General features: G+C 40.1%; 1 protein-coding gene across 1 annotated transcript in view; it reads left to right on the top strand.

The window, feature by feature from the left end:
* The window catches only part of LOC123314793 (forkhead box protein O-like), a 112,668-nt gene that overhangs the window by 75,098 nt on the left and 17,501 nt on the right, over positions 1–20,069 (top strand). Inside the window, exons 2-6 of the mRNA XM_044900143.1 lie at positions 8,453–8,736; positions 9,603–9,821; positions 9,883–10,051; positions 17,537–17,774; positions 17,841–18,058. Of these exons, the coding sequence (XP_044756078.1) occupies positions 8,453–8,736; positions 9,603–9,821; positions 9,883–10,051; positions 17,537–17,774; positions 17,841–18,040 (1,110 nt within the window). The 3' untranslated portion in view covers positions 18,041–18,058. The remainder of the gene's footprint in view (positions 1–8,452; positions 8,737–9,602; positions 9,822–9,882; positions 10,052–17,536; positions 17,775–17,840; positions 18,059–20,069) is intronic.

Genomic DNA, 20,069 nt, shown 5'->3' with positions numbered 1-20,069 from the left:
CTCAACCTCTACGGTTTTCTGATATTCGAACGGTGGAATACTGACATTATATCACAAACTTCCTGAAACTACCCCATTCGAATCCCCCAACTCGTGTAATATCGCTACCCTTCTACGCCCCTGCGAGGTAAGGGATGATCTCATCGGATTTATTGTAAGTAGAAATTCGAATATAAGATATTCAAGGATTGCAAAAAGACTGCTAAGGGTAGATATGTTTCGTACTGACGTAAAATCTCACGTAAATATCGAACAAAATACTTGACTTCATACGAGAAAAGTGCTTCAAAAGATACGTCATCTAACAAATGGAAATAAATATAGGAATCCATGAAAACACTATTACATTTCGGCTAATTTCAATAAGGCAGTGAGTGTTGATATTGGCAGTCCTTGTGGAGGCCATTTTGTTTCAGACGCCGTCTGTCAAATCTATTGTTTATCAGTATGACAATCGAGCGAAATCAACATGGCTGCCTAATAAATTCTAATCAATTCGTGGTGAAAGCTCTTTCTTGACGTCTAACCTGAAAAAAACCTATTCCCGCCCTGTCTCCAACCCCAAACTCCTGTCGCCGCGGCTCTCACCTACGGGGTAGACTGGGCGCCAACTGTCAACCGCTTGGAGGGCATCTCTGTATCAATTTTGTTTGGGACCGATTTTATGACTCCGGAAGCAGCGTGGTAAGCGCTTTTCAATTGCCCACGTCTACTTAGTTACGTCGCTACGAACCTTTTCCGGTAGGTATCCGACGTTAAAACGTGATATTTCTCCGTTTAATCTGGAGATACGCCAGTAGGGAAAAGATTAAAAAAACGGGCGATTAGACTCCGGAGGTATCTGGGAATAATCTCCGAAGATTAGGTGTTGGTGGCTGATTTAGAGTAGCCGTGGAAATCTGTCGTCCGTTGCTGCAAGAATACAAGCCATAACTGCCGTGAATTCGAATGTTTCCGCTGTCCCTCTCGACTGCTTGATGACCGCGATATGCGTTTGCTGCAGTTCTGCCAGATGGCGCTAGATTATAGTCTTACATCGAAGCTACCACTGGCTGCTAATAAAAGGGCCATCAATTCCCTTCAGTTTCGTCGAGGTTTTGTCAAATAATACCGAAATTGTGCTCGCTATCTGCCCTATGGTCTTTCTTAGACTCTGAATGCTTCATTTTATTGATTATTAAGGCCAAAATATCTTATTTATTGGCAGAATTTGTTGAATAGAATGATCACATTTTGACCTAACCGAATGCGGGAATGTTTAATAGGTTGACAGCGTTTGGAAATAGTAGGTCACATCAAAATACCTCGAATTGACATCTTCTATTTCATTTTGTTCGACGAAAACACTTCCGAATGGACCTACGTGCACGTATGTCAGTAGTATCCAGCAGATCAAAAGGCTTCCAACACCATTTTCAAACGAATTCGTATACCCACCAATAACGACCATATAATTCCACCAAATTACCACCTGCCCAACCCTAAATATCCCTACGATACGTTAGAATCCGACATATAATACACATGTACGACACATCATCCAAATTGATAGCCCCTTAATGCGCGGTTAATACGGGCGCGTCCCCCCCCCCCCCCCGGGCGACCGTCCCCCGTCTCGTTCCTTTTCCGACCTCATCAGTCATCGGCGGGTACGCTGAAAACGACAACGACCGTGGCCGATGCGTGAGATCGATAAAAACGTCACGAGGAGAGCTTTTCCACTAATGAGTCGGCGAGGAGAAGTTGTCGGTCGCCGGTGACGGAAAAATGACAGCTTCAGCCCTTTCGGGGCGGCAGCCTTAACGAGTCGGGGGGCCATTAGGGATCAGGAGACGTCTCCAGTTGTGCGTTATCTTGTGGGAACGGATTATCGCGTGGCGAGGCGTAGATATGAACGATGTGTATTGAAATACTTATAGTCCACTGGGTGATGAATTGTTGAATGTTGTTTGATAGGTCGTCTCGAGAGCCAGCTGTTCTTTGAAGGGGAAAATAGCAAACCTACCCTGGTGGCTTAGAGACGGAGACAAAGTTCCTGGTTATTTGGGGTGTTGTCGGTTCACCTACGAGTTCTTTTTGTTCCCCCCGGTGTTTTCACACCAGAAAAACGTCCAGCAGTAGAGATGGACACTGGCGAACCAAAACTCAGCTATCTTCCAATTTAGGATGTTCGAAGCTAAAAGAGAAATGAGAATCGGTCCGGAATGTTTACGAACGATGCTGGAATCCTGAATTGATCGAAATAATCTTCAATGAGGGTGCATTTTTGTAGAAGAAGATGAAGCTTCATCACATGTTCATTCTGAAGGAGTTATTTTGAAGTTTGAATACCGAAACCGTCATATTTAACAATCAGACGCAAACGTCAAGTGTCAAAAATGCACGGCCTACTTGACGATTATCATCTGTGAACGCTTCCATCGGAGTTCATTCGATGGGCGAGCTGTAGGAATGCCACCGCCTCGTGGAAAGCGATTAAAAAGCTAAACCGGCGATGAGATCATAGACGCGGTGCAATGCACTGCGACAGCGACTGTCGGTGCATCGTCCGCGACGTCGACGGCGTCGTCTCCGCACACACACGCGATGGTCCGATGAGCGTGCTGATTGCGTCGACGTTTCACCAGTGAGTCGCCATTATCATCTACTTAACCTCTTTAATTGATCTCAATTGCGCTGCTCGGTCGAGATCTCATCGGAAAAATTTCGGAATGGACACGTGGAGGCGACCTCGATCTGGCAATTTTGGCGATGCCCTTCCGCGTAACCCCGTTTTATACAGGGTGTTCCTGAATTGGCGAGAAAAATTTTGAAGGCAGATTTTTTCAGCCAAAATTGACAGCTCATTGAAGGGCAGAATAATCGATATCATGCAGTTTGTTTATTATTATTTATTACGATTATTGTTCATTTTGTTTTTCTGATATTGAAAACACAGGAAGAATAAAGCATTAGTAACCTGCATGACTTTTCAACGCATTGCACAAGATGTCCCAAATTCGATGTGATAATTTTGGCTTCGAATGTAACTAATATATCAACATATACAGGGTTAGTCTTTGGCTTGCACAAATATCTTAACAGTAGATTCTTGAGGTCAAAAGAAACACTTTTTTCCTATACCTTTTTATAGCCGTTTCGAGTATTCATAATGAGCTGTGCCACCACTGGAAGAACACAATTCCCTTCAGAATCACTAGCTAAATCTGCGACACGACACATTCGTGGATCTTTTAAACAGAGTTGTATTCAGCCAAAGTACCCAATTTCCCAAATATCACAAATATTTTTCATTTTTGAACCTCAAATTACTCGAAAACGTTCAAATATTCATTAGATACCGTCCAACTTAGTGTAAAGAGTTGGGTTCATTGAATTTTTGGTATTTTCATGGTACGTAATGGTCATAATGGGAAAACCGGAAGACGTGGGTGATATCTTGTATTTGAAAAAGATTAATCGAATGAATGAAAAACTATATTCTGTAATTCATTTCATTCGATAAAACGGTTTGTGAGATAGAACTAAAAATAACATTTTTTATGGTTTTTCAACAGCCTGTATCTTTTAAACCGAGCCGATTCGGAAAAAACGGCAAAGGAAAAAAGTGTTTCTATTGACCTCAAGAATCTACTGTTGAAATATTTGTACGAGTCAAAAACTCACACTTATGTTCATTCACATTGTCTGCTCCTGACAAATACACTGCTCAATAACCGCTAGAGATCTCTGACCTTCCATCAGTTTATTTCAGCTTGTCTCAAACATTCAAATTTTCGAGGCATACTTTCACAATTTATGAAATTTTGGGAATGATTGGTCCAAATGTGCAGCAAAGCGTTAGAAAGCCTCCCCTGGCATAATGAATAGGTCAACTTTGGATAGCTGTAGCTGATAGCAAAATGATTTTTGATACATGCTGAATTTTTCGGTTATAGATTGGTTCTTTGAGAATACAATGAGCCATTTTTCATGACCCCATCTCTAAAACTCTGGGTTTTATGATTTTTTCCGCGAAGGTCTATCAAAATATTACAGTGTATTTCTCCAAAAAAAAACGTGAGAAAAGTTCCTATTCTCAACACATCTCCGATACCACGTTTCTTCACAAAATATTAATGAATTACCTGGCACATCTTCAGTGAACACCCTGTACACGTCGAACATTAATTCCAACGATAGAACCATAGCCCCCTAGTCGCCAAATTTTTTAACCAATTTGGCAATTTCCTAATTACCGATTTCTCCTCTCGCACCATCCATCTAGACGACCGGCAACATCGCTCATCTACCTGTCGGTGGAGCGGGCGCCGGGACGGCTGCTCAGGCATCCCCGTCCTCCGTGCATTGCCAACGGACGCCGGCGACGTCGTCCGTCGGGGGTCTCTTGGTCAGCGTTCGACGCGCTATTTCATTATCCGCTTAGCGGTGCAGAATCCGGAGGATCGAAATGGCACTTAGGCCTGACAGCGAGGCTCCGTCCCTTTGAGGACTTTATTCGAACGATTTCGGCGCTACAGGGCCGTATTCGCAGATTTAGCACGGTTGGTGGTGAATGTCAGCTGTATAAAGGGATGAAAATTGAAAATACAACACCTACAAAACCTTCACCGTTACGGAAACTGTTACGCCTGGTTGATCAATTGGAAGGATGGACTGGCCTGCTATCTCTCCAGACACGAATGGCATAGAGCATGCCATGTTGTCTTTGATTTCGATGAAACTCTGTTTTTATATTGATTCGATGGCGTAGATTACGATGCTGTGATTGGTTTTTCCCTTGCTTTCCTAGTTTGGAAATGAATCGAATAAAACCGGTAAAATTCGAAAAAATAGGTCAACTTTGGAGAGTTGTAGCTAAAAGGAAAATGATTTTTGATACGTGGTGATTTTTTTGGTTATAGATTGGTTCTTTGAGAATACAGAGATCCATTTTTTATGACTCTATCTCTGAAACTCTAGATTTTATGATTTTTTTCGCGAAGGTCCAATTTCACGGATTTTCCGGAGGCGATAACTCGAAAAATGAATTACCCAAAAAACAAATTTTCATATGAATAGGAGAAATTTCATATTTTGACAAAATTTCCATACGTATTGAAAAATTTCGATTTTTCGACTGAAATTTTTTTTCTTCGATTTGGATGAAACTTGGGTTTTCCATTGATTCAAGGACGTAGATTACGATTCTGCTGACAGAAATTTTTTTTAAAATTTATTTTTCGAGATATCGGCTACGGAAAATCCGTGAAATTTGACCTTCGCGAAAAAATCATAAAATCCAGAGTTTTAGAGATAGGGTCATATAAAATGGCTCTTTGTATTCTCATAGAACCAATCTATAACCAAAAAATCAGCACGTATCAAAAATCATTTTTCTATTAGCTACAGCTCTCCAAAAATGACCTATTCGTTATGCCAGGGGAGGCTTTCTAACGCTTTGCTGCACATTTGGACCAATCATTCCCAAAATTTCATAAATTGTGAAAGTATGCCTCGAAAATTTGAATGCTTGAGACAAGCTGAAATAAATTGATGGAAGGTCAGAGATCTCTAGCGATTATTGAGCAGTGTATTTGTCAGGAGCAGATAATGTGAATGAACATAAGTGTGAGTTTGACTCGTACAAATATTTCAACAGTAGCTTCTTGAGGTCATTAGAAACACTTTTTTCCTTCATCGTTCACAGTTTTATCGAATGAATTGAATCTCGGGATATAGTTTTTCATTTATGTGATGAATCTTTTTGGAACACAAGATATCACCCACGTCTTCCAGTTTTCTCATTATGACCATTACGTACCATAAAAATACCAAAAATTCAAAGAATCCAACTCTTGAAACTAAGTTGGAAGCTATCTAATGAATGTTTGAACGTTTAAAAAGATAAAAGTATTCTTTATATTTTTTCGTATAATGCACCGTTTTCGAGTTATTTGATGTTTCAAAAATTAAAAAGTAAGTTTGAAAACTTGGGTACTTTGGCTGAATACAACTCTTTACAAAAGATCCACAGATGTGTAGTGTCACATATTTAGCTTGTTATTCTGAAGGTTATTTTGTATTTCCAGCATTGGCATAGCTCATTATGAAAACTTAAAATGGTTATGTCTTTTTATCAGGGCCAAATCGAAAAAAATGGTGTATAAAAAAGTATTTCTTTAGACCTCAAGAATATACTGTTGAAATATTTGTTCGACGCAAAGACTCTGCATTCATAAGATTCTTTACTCAAGCAATAGATTAAATTCTTCAGATTTGTTGGCTTCATATGTAAATTTACAAGTTTCACTTCTTTTTGTGAAAAATCTGACCACATATTGTCTATTCCTTCATCCAATAAGATACATGACAACAGTAACCTAACCTAATTTTCAACCTAAGTCGAAAAGCATGAGAAATAAAGCGTTTCATTCAATAATATCCCATCCAATAACATATCATTGATACTCGTTTTGGGTTTCATCATCAAACCACCCCCAAATGTTTCCTCTTGCTTCCGAGTGCGGCCCTGGTCGCCAACCCTCTCGATTTGAATCTTTCGCAACTTTTTCGATTGGGGGGCATTCCCTCCGACCCGATCTCATCCCCGTAAGCGACCGAGGATGGATAGATAGGAAGTGGCGCCTCGATTCTTGGCGCTATCCGGGCGTTTTTCACCTCAGCCGTCGTCTGAGGTGCTGGCCAACTTTCACCGCCTTGCCGTCGCGGTAAATCAAACGGGGGGGATCAGACTTGGAGGACCTGATGGCCGCAGGTGGGCCATAAACGCTTTCCTGATATACATAATTCAGACATTAGGTCCCCGTCGAGCTGGAGAGGCAGGTATTATAGTGTGCGATGTCGAGCGCCATCTTCCGGTGCTCTACACGTCCGTCGGGGGGATGGGGGAGGCTGGGTAATTGGGAAAAATGTCCAGAGTTCACATTACACGCGACACCCCATCAGTTTTCAGTATTACACATTTCTGAATCCTTTCTTGTGAAGGTATCAATAATCAGTGACGTTTTTAGTTTTACCGTTAGAAGGGATGATTTTTTGAATCAATTCGAATTCTTGTTACGTGAAAAAAACGTTTCATCTTTCTATTAACGCTACTACTATTCATTGTTGAATAAACGTTGAAATATGGTTAGGAAATACGTTTCATTCTAGTTTCATATCAACGTTATCCTCTCACGTTAAATCTAGGTTTGGTATACGTAGCAAGTATTCTCTTTGTAACCAAAATTCTACGGAAAAACAACGATGCAAGTTAGTTTGGATAAGCTAAGCTAAGCTAAGATCGGTTTCTTCTCTTACTGGCTTTGTCACCTATGGACATTGACCATCAATTATAGCTTTCATTTATTCTTTTCAAACACGAATACCCATACCAAACTAGAATTCAACCAAGAACTCCGACAGTGCTAGTCAGTTACACTGACTTTGACAATGTTTCTTGAACTGGAATGAGAAGGTGTTATTTTCCTGGATGAAGTATTTTATACTTTCTTGAAAAAATTAATTCGAATACTTCGTATGATCTTGCTTTTTTAATTGGGAATTCGACAGCAACCTTAGTGGTGGGTGAATACAAAATTCAACGTTGATTTAACGTTTCTTACATTCTATTGATTAAACGTTGAGGAAAAACGATAAAAAAACGTAGCTCCTTCCTTGTAGAGAGATAAATAAACAGTTACGTTAGAAGTCTCACCCTCAGAAGGGATGATTTTTTTAAATCATTTCGAGTCCCCGTTACTTGAAAAGAACGTCTCATCTTTCTATTAACGCTACTACTATTTATTGTTGAATAAACGTTGAAATATGGTTAGGAAATAAGTTTCATATCAACGTTACCCTCTCACGTTGAATCTAGGTTTGTTAAACGTAGCAACTATTCTCTATGTAACCAAAATTCTACGTAAAAACAACGATGCAAGTTAGTTTGGATATTTCGCTGTCGACATACGAATTCTTGAGGATACAACAATGTCTTTTGGTGTTGTCAGCTGAGATCGGTTTCTTCTCATGCAGTCTTTGTCACCTATGGACATTGACAATCAATTATAGCTTTCATTTATTCTTTTCAAACACGAATACCCATACCAAACTAGAATTCAACCAAGAACTCCGACAGTGCTAGTCAGTTACACTGACTTCTATTCCACCGAGCTAACTACACAATGTTTTTTGAATTGGAATGGGAAGGTGTCATTTTCCTGGATGAAGTATACCTTCTTTATACGAATACGAATACTTCGTATGATCTTTATCAATTGGAATTCGAAAACAAGCTTAGTGGTGGGGGAATACGAATTTCAACGTTGATTTAACGTTTTTTACATCCCACTGATAAAACGTTGAGGAAAAACGATAAAAAAACGTTTAATATGGGTAGCTAAAATAACTTGTTTCCTCTAGTTTCTCCATTTAATCAGTCTTGACCACTATTTTTCCTTTTTTGCAGAACTCCATCCGCCACAACCTCTCCCTCCACAACAGGTTCATGAGGGTGCAGAACGAAGGCACCGGAAAATCGTCTTGGTGGATGATCAACCCCGACGCCAAGCCTGGTAAATCGGTGAGGAGACGGGCGGCGTCCATGGAGACCAGCAAATTCGAGAAACGACGAGGTAGGGTAAAAAAGAAGGTTGAGATGCTGAGGAATGGCATCTTGCACGATACAACCCCCAGTCCTAGTTCGTCGATATCGGAAGGGTTGGATAAGTTTCCCGATTCTCCCATACACAGGTGAGTCGAAAATATGGTGTTTACGAGGTTTAGATTGGGGAAGATGTTGTGTGGTACACTACAGGGTGTGTAGCGTGAATAGACAGGGTTTGGTACAGAAACTTGCTGATTTATTTTTGGTGCCAAGCAGCCTGGGGTAGTCCAATCAAGTTTCTGTGTCGCATCCTGTATGGTAGTAACGACAACGAAGGTAATTAGAATAAATAAAAAGGGGTAGTTTGTTTATTTTGTCGAGTTAATTGATTTGTGTATTTCGTTAGACTTCTATGATAAACTTTGGTTTAGATCTGGAGAGTTGACTGAAATTTTTCCACGTTTGAATGGAATACGTTGAAATTTTGGATTTTCCAGATATTTTCATAGAAAACAATTTAGCTTAGCTGCGAGAATTTTATCGAATATTCTTCAATTAGTTTGATTAGATTTAGTTGTTATTGTCAGATCTCTGACTTAGGTAGTTTTATTCTTACTCCTGTATTTCATTTGAAGTAAATAATCTGAAGAGTTTGCTGGTGATCTTGTGTGACGACCTTTCGATGTAGATTTCCTTGGTTTGAAGGTAGGATTAAACGTGTTTTGCCATCACAAATCATCTTCAGGTGACTGAAGCATAGCGAAACACTGTAGGAGAAAATAAACCATCATGTACTCAGAGATGCAGGTTGTTGTGAACTTGGAAGGTAAATAAGGTTGTCGCAAGATCAGAGGTAGATCAAGTAGCAAATTGGGCATCACCCACCCCAAAACCTTCCCCCCTCATCAATCGTGACATTTCGCAGAGTAAGAATAAAACGAACAAGGATTTACTCAGATGGCGAAGCGCCGCTTAGGATACAGGTATTTCAAAACCGAATTTTTGCCGCTAGTGGCTTTCAACAAAGCCCGGACTTCAGACCAAGAGCCTCCTCCAACACCTCCTCCTGCGGGAGGCTCTCCCCCATACCGTCGGTAGCCGAGCTGGAGCCGGAATGGGGATCACCAAAGTACAACACCAACTACAGCCCGGAACTAGGATCCAACTACTCTCCAGACACGCTGGCCGGCAACCTCCAACAGACCATGAAACTGGACACGGATTATATAGGGTGAGTAGACTGAAGACGCTCTCATGTCGTTGAGATCATCATGTGGATACTTGTTTTTCAGATACCTGAACGGACACACGCCGACACAGCCCCAGCCGCCCCCACCCCCTTACACAGCACCCTTCGATAATTTCCCAGGAAGGACCTTACATGCCACATCACCGTACGGAGTCACGCAGTGTCCGATGCACAGAACGCAGAACTGCGTTTGCATGTCGATCAAAGTTGAGGTAAGAATGAATATTTCGTGCTGGATTTCTCTTCAGATATGTATTGGACCAGATCCAAGAGCTCCTCATCCTAAATGAGCAGATGTTTAACGAACGATTCATACCCTCTGAAGAATATTGACGATTCGAAACAGAACCCTGTGGGATTCCGCACTGTGATCCAGTTATTTGGGCTTCCAGTTATAGTTTTGTTTGGAGGTGCAAGCAATCAGAGCTGTTCTCAACTGTGCACAATCTACAGCTCGCCCTACACTTCCATAGATCTACAGAACTTCAGTATTTGAGAAAGCTTCAAGGAGGCTAAGTTATTCTTCCTATAATTTTCTAGTCCAAGAGAATTCTTACGCAAGCTTGCAATGGCGAGGCATTCTGTAACCAGGTTAAAAGAGGTTTGCTTCTCTTCCTCGCAGAATGTACACTCGTCAGTTTCCTATAAGCCCATTATCATCAAATGCTCCCTAAGGCTTCTTCTGTGAGGAAGCCAGTGATGAGGCTTAACTTATTCCCACACAGATCCAAACATCTTGCAGTTTCAAAATCTTCCTCCTTGGAAGATCCCCCCAGAATGTTTCCCTTTTGGTTTCTTCCTTTTCTAGTAACTCTTTCTTGAAGGTGCATTTTCCTATACCACAGAAACGCTCTAGGCCAGTAAGGGTTTGCAGTCCTTTTCTGGTGAGTGTGTTGGCTTCCTAGTTTTCAGAGTGACCTGGAACATAGACTGAGGAAGCCAGTGATGAGGCTTAACTTATTCTTACACATATCCAAACATCTTGCAGTTTCAAAATCTTCCTCCTTGGAAGATCCCCCCAGCATGTTTCCCTTTTATTAAATAAATCAATCAGGAGTACTACGGTGTGAAATTTATTTATGTCAAAAACCAAGCGCTTTCGGTCTAAAACAAGACCATCATCAGGGTTTTTCTAGAAGGGTGAAAGAGGTTGTATAATACAAACAAATACATAGATATAGTAGTTACCCGTCTAGGAAACTATCGCAATTGTCGGCGAGTAAGTAAAGGCATCGCAACAATAAATCAGGTACATTCAAAATGGTAAGACTAAAACTTCAGAAATATATAAAAATCATAGATTAATAAAACAGGAGATAGAGCATCTCGACAAAAACGCGTTCACGAAATACTGCCATAAATGTGAATTTGGATATCTTGGGTGGGGGAACTGGACAGGGGCGGACTCAGAACTAGTCACACTGTGAATATTTCAGGTAGTCGGCAATAATTTTATATCGAATGGAAATATGTTTCAATTTTCATTGCAAAGATTTCGAGTATTTTTCTTATGACAACTAATCAAAGGGATGTAGAACTAATATGTAATACCAAAACAACTGATGTAAAAAAGAATTTATTTTGAATACAATGTTACCATACACAAATAATAGTCAATATGACCCTAACCTACATACAGATTATTTGAAATTTTATTCACTAAGCATTAACTGAAAACCAAAAATTACTTTCATGAAAAAAATTCCCTTTAGAATGGTAAATTCTCAAATCAATAGAAGTGGAAGCAGCTGAAGTTTATGGAATTTGTATAATGAGAATCTAAAAGAGTTTGTTCATTGAAGAAATCCTCAAGTCTTCCGTACAGATTTTGCGGAATGAAACAGTAATGTAATACTGTAAACATGAACCAATGATTGTGAAATAGGAAATTATTTCTTATTGTATACAGTAACTCATATTCTCAATTCTAGATGAAGAATCAATATTTTTTTTTACGGGCAGTTTTAAATTGAATTAAGTTATATTGCATATAAACTAAAGAGCAGTGTTTTTCAGCAACTCAAATACCTAGTTCAACAACCTGCTTCCCCTTTCAAATTTTTATACCACCTCGAAAGTGCTTTTTGGTGTTGAAGTGCATAATAATCAAGAGTTATTTTACGAAACTGTAAGCTCTAACTCAATAATAATGTAACTTTTAAGCAAAGCTTTCTAAGCTTTCATCTTGAATTTTTTTTTCCAATGAATTAGGAACTGCTTGTAGGGCAGCAACTTTTTTCTTGAAGTACTGACGACTCACTCGTAATCTTAAATCGGTTTTTTGACGTCAATTAGCTGTTTTTTAATTTCTGTTCTCCGCTTGTCTCCTGCAACAATTTTTCAACTGAAGTTTAACTTCGAAATATGAGGTATCCTGATAACAGACATTTTCATTTAATAAATCATAAAAATAATGGGAATATCCGAGCTCTAATTGAATGGTCATTATTGTAATCATAATTACAGTAGTAGCATAATTTTACATTGAAATACATTTTAGAAATAAAGGAAACTTTTTTGATTTTCACAAAAAGTTCCAAACATGACCTCAGCTCATTTTTATGGATTTTCATTCCTAAGACGAGTTCTATTTGCCATAGTAATTTATAAGGAATTATGTATACCTCCCTGGGTAGGTATGTACCTCACTTGTTTTATCCTTGAACTACAAGAAGCTTTCATTTCTGCAAATCCTGAACTGGCATTCGTGTTTCTTGATATTGTTCCCATTTTCCTTTCATTTTCCTCAAAAACTCCAGTACTGATAACAGGTTTGGCACAGTATTGGCTATAATTACAACATTATTGAAGCAATTAATATTGCGTTATACTGTTCATCTCGAAACCAGGAAGAATGTTTATACTAAAAAGCATTATATAATAAGAAAAAATCTACTATTATTTTCAAGTTCAGAAGTAGTCAGAAATCACTTGCAAAATTCCAAAGAAAGTGATAATCCGACAATAAAGCGAGTTAAATAAGTGGTAAACTACCTATCTTACCTCACTCGGGATGGCATCTTTTTTCAAATTTACGGTAAAAGTCGATTACTCTGATTATACTAAAGTCTGGAGTATAAATTACAAGAGAAGTGTGAATTGTTTTCAAGACCCAGTGCAACTCTCCACTGCTGTCGTCTGGTTTCATTTCTGGGAAATCTAAAATTGAAATCAATTATTTGATTGTATAAACTCAACATTTCAATCCCATCATTAGATGGGATTCAAACTTAATTCGACCCTGGCGTGCCCTAACTCCCTCCCCTGATTTCATAAAGTCGTGAACTCAAACAAGAATAAAATATCAAAAACTTACCAGAATAAATAAATCGCTTTCCTCTTTCGTGTATAAATTGCACTTTTATTTCAAACACACGTTTTTACGGCACATCGCTGCTTATTTTCCAAAATATTACGACGTGAATGATTGAAATAATATTTTGACAATTACAAATACACACGCCGTCTTAGAAATTTTAGAAGCGATCTGGAGGGGAAAACAAGCGAAAATTCATTTCATTGGTGGTTATTTGGAGTGGGAATAATTTGAAAAATGAACAGTCTGGAAAATAGCTTATGATCCATCTATTTAATCTATGATAAAAATCATATCAACGACGCAATTAAGGGGATCATAAACAATCATAAGAATGACATAAATGTAGAAATGACATGAATATCATAACCTCGAGAAACCCCGAGAAAGACAGGAAAGACACATCTCAACTATCAACATATTGTTAAATATGCCGACCGTAGGGTGACCTGAAATAAATATGGTCATAGGCGTAGTGGTCAAGGGGAATCTCGAAATCATTACAAATTAAAATTAAAAATTAAACACTGACAAGGACCTCAAGAGTTACATCAAACTCTTAAATAAAGGAGTGAAACTATTATTCAAATTTAAGTTCACCTGAGTGTTTACACAATTCGTATTTGAACTCAACTCACGTAATATCTCGATATCTTCTAAAAGGTTCATCTTAATGCTATATCTATTTGTTGTAAGTCTATGGAGGATCTTGGAGTTATGGTTGGGGCTGAATGAATGGCCCGTGAAATTTAGATGGTGACCAAATGCCGATGACTGAGGCCTATTTAAGTGCTCTTTTATTCTAACTTCCAATCTTCTTCTTGTCTGTCCAACGTATGAAACATCACACTCGTTACATCCCAACCTATATATGCCGCTACAATGCAAACTTTTCACTCTATCTTTGGAATTACATAGAATATTTCCCAGGAAGGAGGAATTAGAAAAGGAGATCTTCACCCCATCACAAGAAGCCTCAAGTATGCGTGAAATGGCGTTAGAAAAATGTCCTAAGTAGGGAAGAGAGAAGTATCTCCGATTCAAGTCAGACTGGATGGTTCCCCTGATGATGCCCACACCTTACTCAACTTCATTAATGACATTCACCCCAACATTAATTTCACCCTTGAATTGGAAGTTGATAGGAAGATCAATTTTCTGGACCTCTCTATCTCCAGACCAAATAGCGGTTTTCTCGATTTTGAAATATACAGGAAGCCCACACAAACAGACCACATCATTCCGGCACATTCCCATCATCCTAATAGTCATAAATTGGCGTCTTTACGTTGCTACATCCACAGAGCCCTCAATGTGCCCCTCTCTGAAGAAAACCTATTAAAAGAATTCAACATAATTAAACAAATAGCCTATAATAATGGTTACAACCCAGATTTAGTGGATCGGCTCCGTAACAACATATTGTCCAGAAAAAGACAAGATTTGGCCTATTGTTCTAGGCCTCCTGACTTGAATCGGAGATACTTCTCTCTTCCCTACTTAGGACATTTTTCTAACGCCATTTCACGCATACTTGAGGCTTCTTGTGATGGGGTGAAGATCTCCTTTTCTAATTCCTCCTTCCTGGGAAATATTCTATGTAATTCCAAAGATAGAGTGAAAAGTTTGCATTGTAGCGGCATATATAGGTTGGGATGTAACGAGTGTGATGTTTCATACGTTGGACAGACAAGAAGAAGATTGGAAGTTAGAATAAAAGAGCACTTAAATAGGCCTCAGTCATCGGCATTTGGTCACCATCTAAATTTCACGGGCCATTCATTCAGCCCCAACCATAACTCCAAGATCCTCCATAGACTTACAACAAATAGATATAGCATTAAGATGAACCTTTTAGAAGATATCGAGATATTACGTGAGTTGAGTTCAAATACGAATTGTGTAAACACTCAGGTGAACTTAAATTTGAATAATAGTTTCACTCCTTTATTTAAGAGTTTGATGTAACTCTTGAGGTCCTTGTCAGTGTTTAATTTTTAATTTTAATTTGTAATGATTTCGAGATTCCCCTTGACCACTACGCCTATGACCATATTTATTTCAGGTCACCCTACGGTCGGCATATTTAACAATATGTTGATAGTTGAGATGTGTCTTTCCTGTCTTTCTCGGGGTTTCTCGAGGTTATGATATTCATGTCATTTCTACATTTATGTCATTCTTATGATTGTTTATGATCCCCTTAATTGCGTCGTTGATATGATTTTTATATATTTCTGAAGTTTTAGTCTTACCATTTTGAATGTACCTGATTTATTGTTGCGATGCCTTTACTTACTCGCCGACAATTGCGATAGTTTCCTAGACGGGTAACTACTATATCTATGTATTTGTTTGTATTATACAACCTCTTTCACCCTTCTAGGAAAACCCTGATGATGGTCTTGTTTTAGACCGAAAGCGCTTGGTTTTTGACATAAATAAATTTCACACCGTAGTACTCCTGATTGATTTATTTAATAATTTAGCCTCTGGTGTGCACAGCCATCCCCATAGTGTTTCCCTTTTGGTTTCTTCGTTTTCTAGTAACTCTTTCTTGAAGGTTCATTTTCCTATACCACAGAAAAGCTCTAGGCCAGTAAGTGGCGTTTGCAGTCCTTTTCTGGTGAGTGTGTTGACTTCCTAGTTTCCAGAGTGACCTGGAACATAGACTGAAGAGACTTTGTTGTTCTCACCCATTTCATTGAGATTCCTTTGGCACTTAGCTTTGAGTCGATGACATAGGAGTTTGGTAGCAGCTTCACTATCAGAATGGATCACTATGTCACATCTTTGAGCCTACGCATCTTTGGAGGTATTTCTGCCTGAAAAACACTCGAACAGGAGCCTAAAGATGGTGTACCTACACTTGGTGTATACGCAGGTTCGCTGATGAGATGTACTTCTTTAGAGAGGACTAGGCTATAATGGGCTACCTTATCCATCACTAGAGGTAGATGGTTGAGATATGGGATAACCTCAAGTGATCTGGTTGGGCGAGTTCTCATAGCTCCAGTGATGGAGCATTGGGGAGTATTTTGCCACTTGAAATGGACCATATCCAAAAGCGACTAGTAACTACTAGATTCTCTTCCTTCGTGATTAAAGAGAAGCTCACAAACGGTTCATAATAATCGTAAATTATCGGTTAGAAAAACGTTATTCCGAAGCCGCCTAGTCTTTAACGAGACATGGTTCGATTTCGAGCTTATGAGCCGTATTATGCATACACGGCGAGCGTTAAAACGTTCACTCTCTAAAATCCAGTCGGTGACATAAAACGTCAGGAAGTGCATTTCGAGAACCGGCCAGTTGATTCGGATTATTTCGTCTCCGCTTATTAATTTATCGAAGCTGAATTCTAGGCTCGGTTATTTTTTTTCCCGTTTCTTTCAGAAACGCGTAATATATTAATACGTCCGAATATGAAACAGTCAACAAACTTTATCGCGGTTCGGTTCATTAGCATTTCTGTTCCCGATAAACGTTACAGATTGTGAAATAGCTGGGCGGGTATTTTAATTACGATTTTTTCTGTTTGGAAATCGAACGTTTCATAAGGAAGCGTATGTTAATTTCGGTACTTTTCGGATCTGTATCTAGAGACCGGTGGTTTGTCTGGTTGGACTTGGACTCGATCCGAAAAAATCGATTATCGGTATTGTTTCATGTTTTATTCATGAGACACCGAACGAGGAAGACTGTTCGAATTGAGAGGTGTGATTCCGAATGGAAAAGAAGATATCGAAGAAAATTCTGCTCATTTCATGGAAGATTTATTCGAATGCCCATTGCGTAGTCTATTCATTTCAGCAGTGGCATGACGTTAGCTGTTGAAATTGCTTCTTGAAGAGACAATGCTCTTTGAGGAGAAACTTCTTTGATCTCCCAGTGTTGAAGCTACCAAGGAACTTTTTGGAATGTTTCAGTTTCGAGAGGTTTCTCCAGAGTAAAATTCTCCTTCAGTTTTTCTTTTTCCTGAACTTCTGTGTCACATTTCTAATACTTGAGTATACTAGCAACAGATTTGCGGTGACAAAAGCAATTAGACAATTAGAGTTTGAAACCCCATGACTCAGAAGAAAGATATCTGCATTTTTTACAATCATATTCATAGACCTGACCCTCAAGGTTCTCTAGTCCCCAAAAGATATGGTCTAAAACCATCAGGGAATAACTTTACCCCTCAGGTAGAAAAAGGTACTACAAACCTTGTCTGGCTCAGGTCTATGAACCCATTGGGCAAGTATAACAAGCCAGAATCACCTGAGAGACATCCAGTATCAATTTGGCAAGTTTTAAACCTTGTTTTCATCTTCGTTAAGTGTGATACCCCAAAGATTCGATTGGAGCACCAACTCACACACAATTGTTTTTCCAGAGGATGTCACCAACCGGAATGTCCCCCTCCTATCCCCACTCAGAACCCTCTCCAGACCCCCTAGGCAGCCAATACATGCTCAATAGAAACATGCTGCCCAGGCCGCCCTCCCCCAGTCCCCCCCTAACCCCCCAACCCACTCATCATACCGGCATCGCGTCCACCATGATGGGTCAGCTGATGGGAGCCCTGAACCAGAACCAGCTGGACGACCTGAGCATCATGGAACTCCACGGAAGTAAGTGAAGATCTGACACTCTTTGTAAATCGCCAAACTTGCGTTTTTACGAGTCGTTACTTTCAGGTTTCGATTGTAACGTTGAAGAACTGATAAAGCACGAGCTGAACATGGACGGCAGCTTGGACTTCAACTTCCAGAACCAGCCCCAGGGCGCGCCGCTGCAACAGGAAAACCAGACGGGGTTGCCGGCTAGTCAGGCGAACGGTCCCCCGCCCTACTCCGCCGCTGTGACGGCCGTCACGACGCCGTCCTGGGTACATTAGCGATGAGTGCTGAAGAAGGTAGGTTTTTTCTTTCCCCCCAGAAAATAACGACAAATAACTCGCCAAAATCGGATTCGTTTCAATTTGCACCTACGCCACTGTGAAAACCCAAATTTTTTATGGTTTTTCAACACCCTGTATCTTTTAAACCGAGCCGATTCGGAAAAAATGCTATAGGAAAAAAGTGTTCCTTTCGACCTCAAGAATCTACTGTTGAAATATTCGCTCGAGTCAAAGACTCACCCTGTATAGGTCATATCCATTATCGAAGAATCTCCAATCCTCCAGCACCGTCGGGAGAAATAAAAGGTCCCATAAAAACCGCCACCGTATCGATATCGATAAAACTATATCGACTGTGAGCACGATGCATGGCCTTCGTAACGACCCGATTTACATTCCCACGCTCTCCGCCCACCCTTAATTCCCACCCCCGGAACGTACCGAATTTTTTCCTACCCCCCCCTTAACGACAGCGGTTCCTAGACTATGCCGTCGGTAATCAAATTTCTATCGCGCGAAATTGAATATAAAATTCCCGAAGACGACGTCTCTGATAAGTTGACAACTGCCCCGTTCCGAGGTGCATAATTGAGCAGTAAAATGTGCGCGGGTTCTGGTTAAACGACGTCGGTCTGAAAATTATTAAAATTCGACGGAATCTGGATCCCCCACGATGTCAATTTCGGGGAGTTTTAAATGTAGCATTCCATTTCTCTATTTTTTCGGCGTGATCGGTAGATTCCACAAGGGTTTTCTATGGCGGGATGTGCGGGAATATTCTGTTTTTACGCGAGTTTGGTAGTTGCATTTCAATTCAGTAAAACCCAAGATAGAATACAGAGGCTAGCCTGGGTTTGCATCACTGGATCTATGAAAACTTTCTCTGCAGACTCATGGGTCTCTAATTTAAATACTACCTGCAGTCATCGAATGTTCAACAGCAGGATCACCCAAAATCTACAATCTACAGTATCATCTGCCAATCATCTGGTTCATAGCAACGAAAACACGGTTTCGCTAGCCCACTTAAAACGAAAAATCCCTGGTTGAAGTGGATATATGACGAGAAACTTGTAGTGATAACTGTGTAAGTGACGGTCGACCTGTAGATGGCGTAGCCATATAAGCATCACTCATAGGGACCCAATAGGCTTCGAACAATCTAAATCTAGGAGTCGGGGACATTCGGAAATGCCCCAATATGAATGTTAATGCGATACGGACTGCGAAAAGACCCGAACTTTCTCTGCAGACTCCTGCACCAATTCATAGGTCCCTAATTTAAATACTACCTGCGGTCATCGAATGTACAACTGCAATATCACTCAGAATATACAATCTACAGTATAATCTGCCAATCATCTGGTTCATAGCAACGAAAACACGGTTTCGCTAGCCCACTTAAAACGAAAAATCCCTGGTTGAAGTGGATATATGACGAGAAACTTGTAGTGATAACTGTGTGAGTGACGGTCGACCTGTAGATGGCGTAGCCATATGAGCATCACTCATAGGGACCCAATAGGCTTCGAACAATCTAAATCTTCGAGTCAGGGGCATTCGGAAGCGCTCCAATATGAATGTGAATGCGATACAGACTGCGAAAAAACCCGAACTTTCTCTGCAGACTCCTGCACCAATTCATAGGTCCCTAATTTAAATACTACCTGCGGTCATCGAATGTACAACTGCAATATCACTCAGAATATACAATCTACAGTATAATCTGCCAATCATCTGGTTCATAGTGTAAGTGACGGTCGACCTGCAGATGGCGTAACCATATGAGCATCACTCATAGGGCCCCAATAGTCTTAAAAAATCTGAATCTACGAGCCAGGGGCATTCGGAAGCTCCCCAACACGAATGTTAATGCGAAAAAACCCGAGGCACCCATGTATTATTGTGAAATGTCCCGGAAACCGAAATTTCGACACGTCGTAAAGATATGCGAGCAAATAACTCACGGGACGAAATCCCGGGCCGACAAATGAGCGGGGGAATATTCAGTGTGGCTCCGAAAAGC

Source organism: Coccinella septempunctata, chromosome 6 (assembly GCF_907165205.1).
Source record: "Coccinella septempunctata chromosome 6, icCocSept1.1, whole genome shotgun sequence".
In the NCBI taxonomy this organism is placed as follows: domain Eukaryota; kingdom Metazoa; phylum Arthropoda; class Insecta; order Coleoptera; family Coccinellidae; genus Coccinella; species Coccinella septempunctata.
This window is presented reverse-complemented; position numbering and strand designations above follow the sequence as displayed.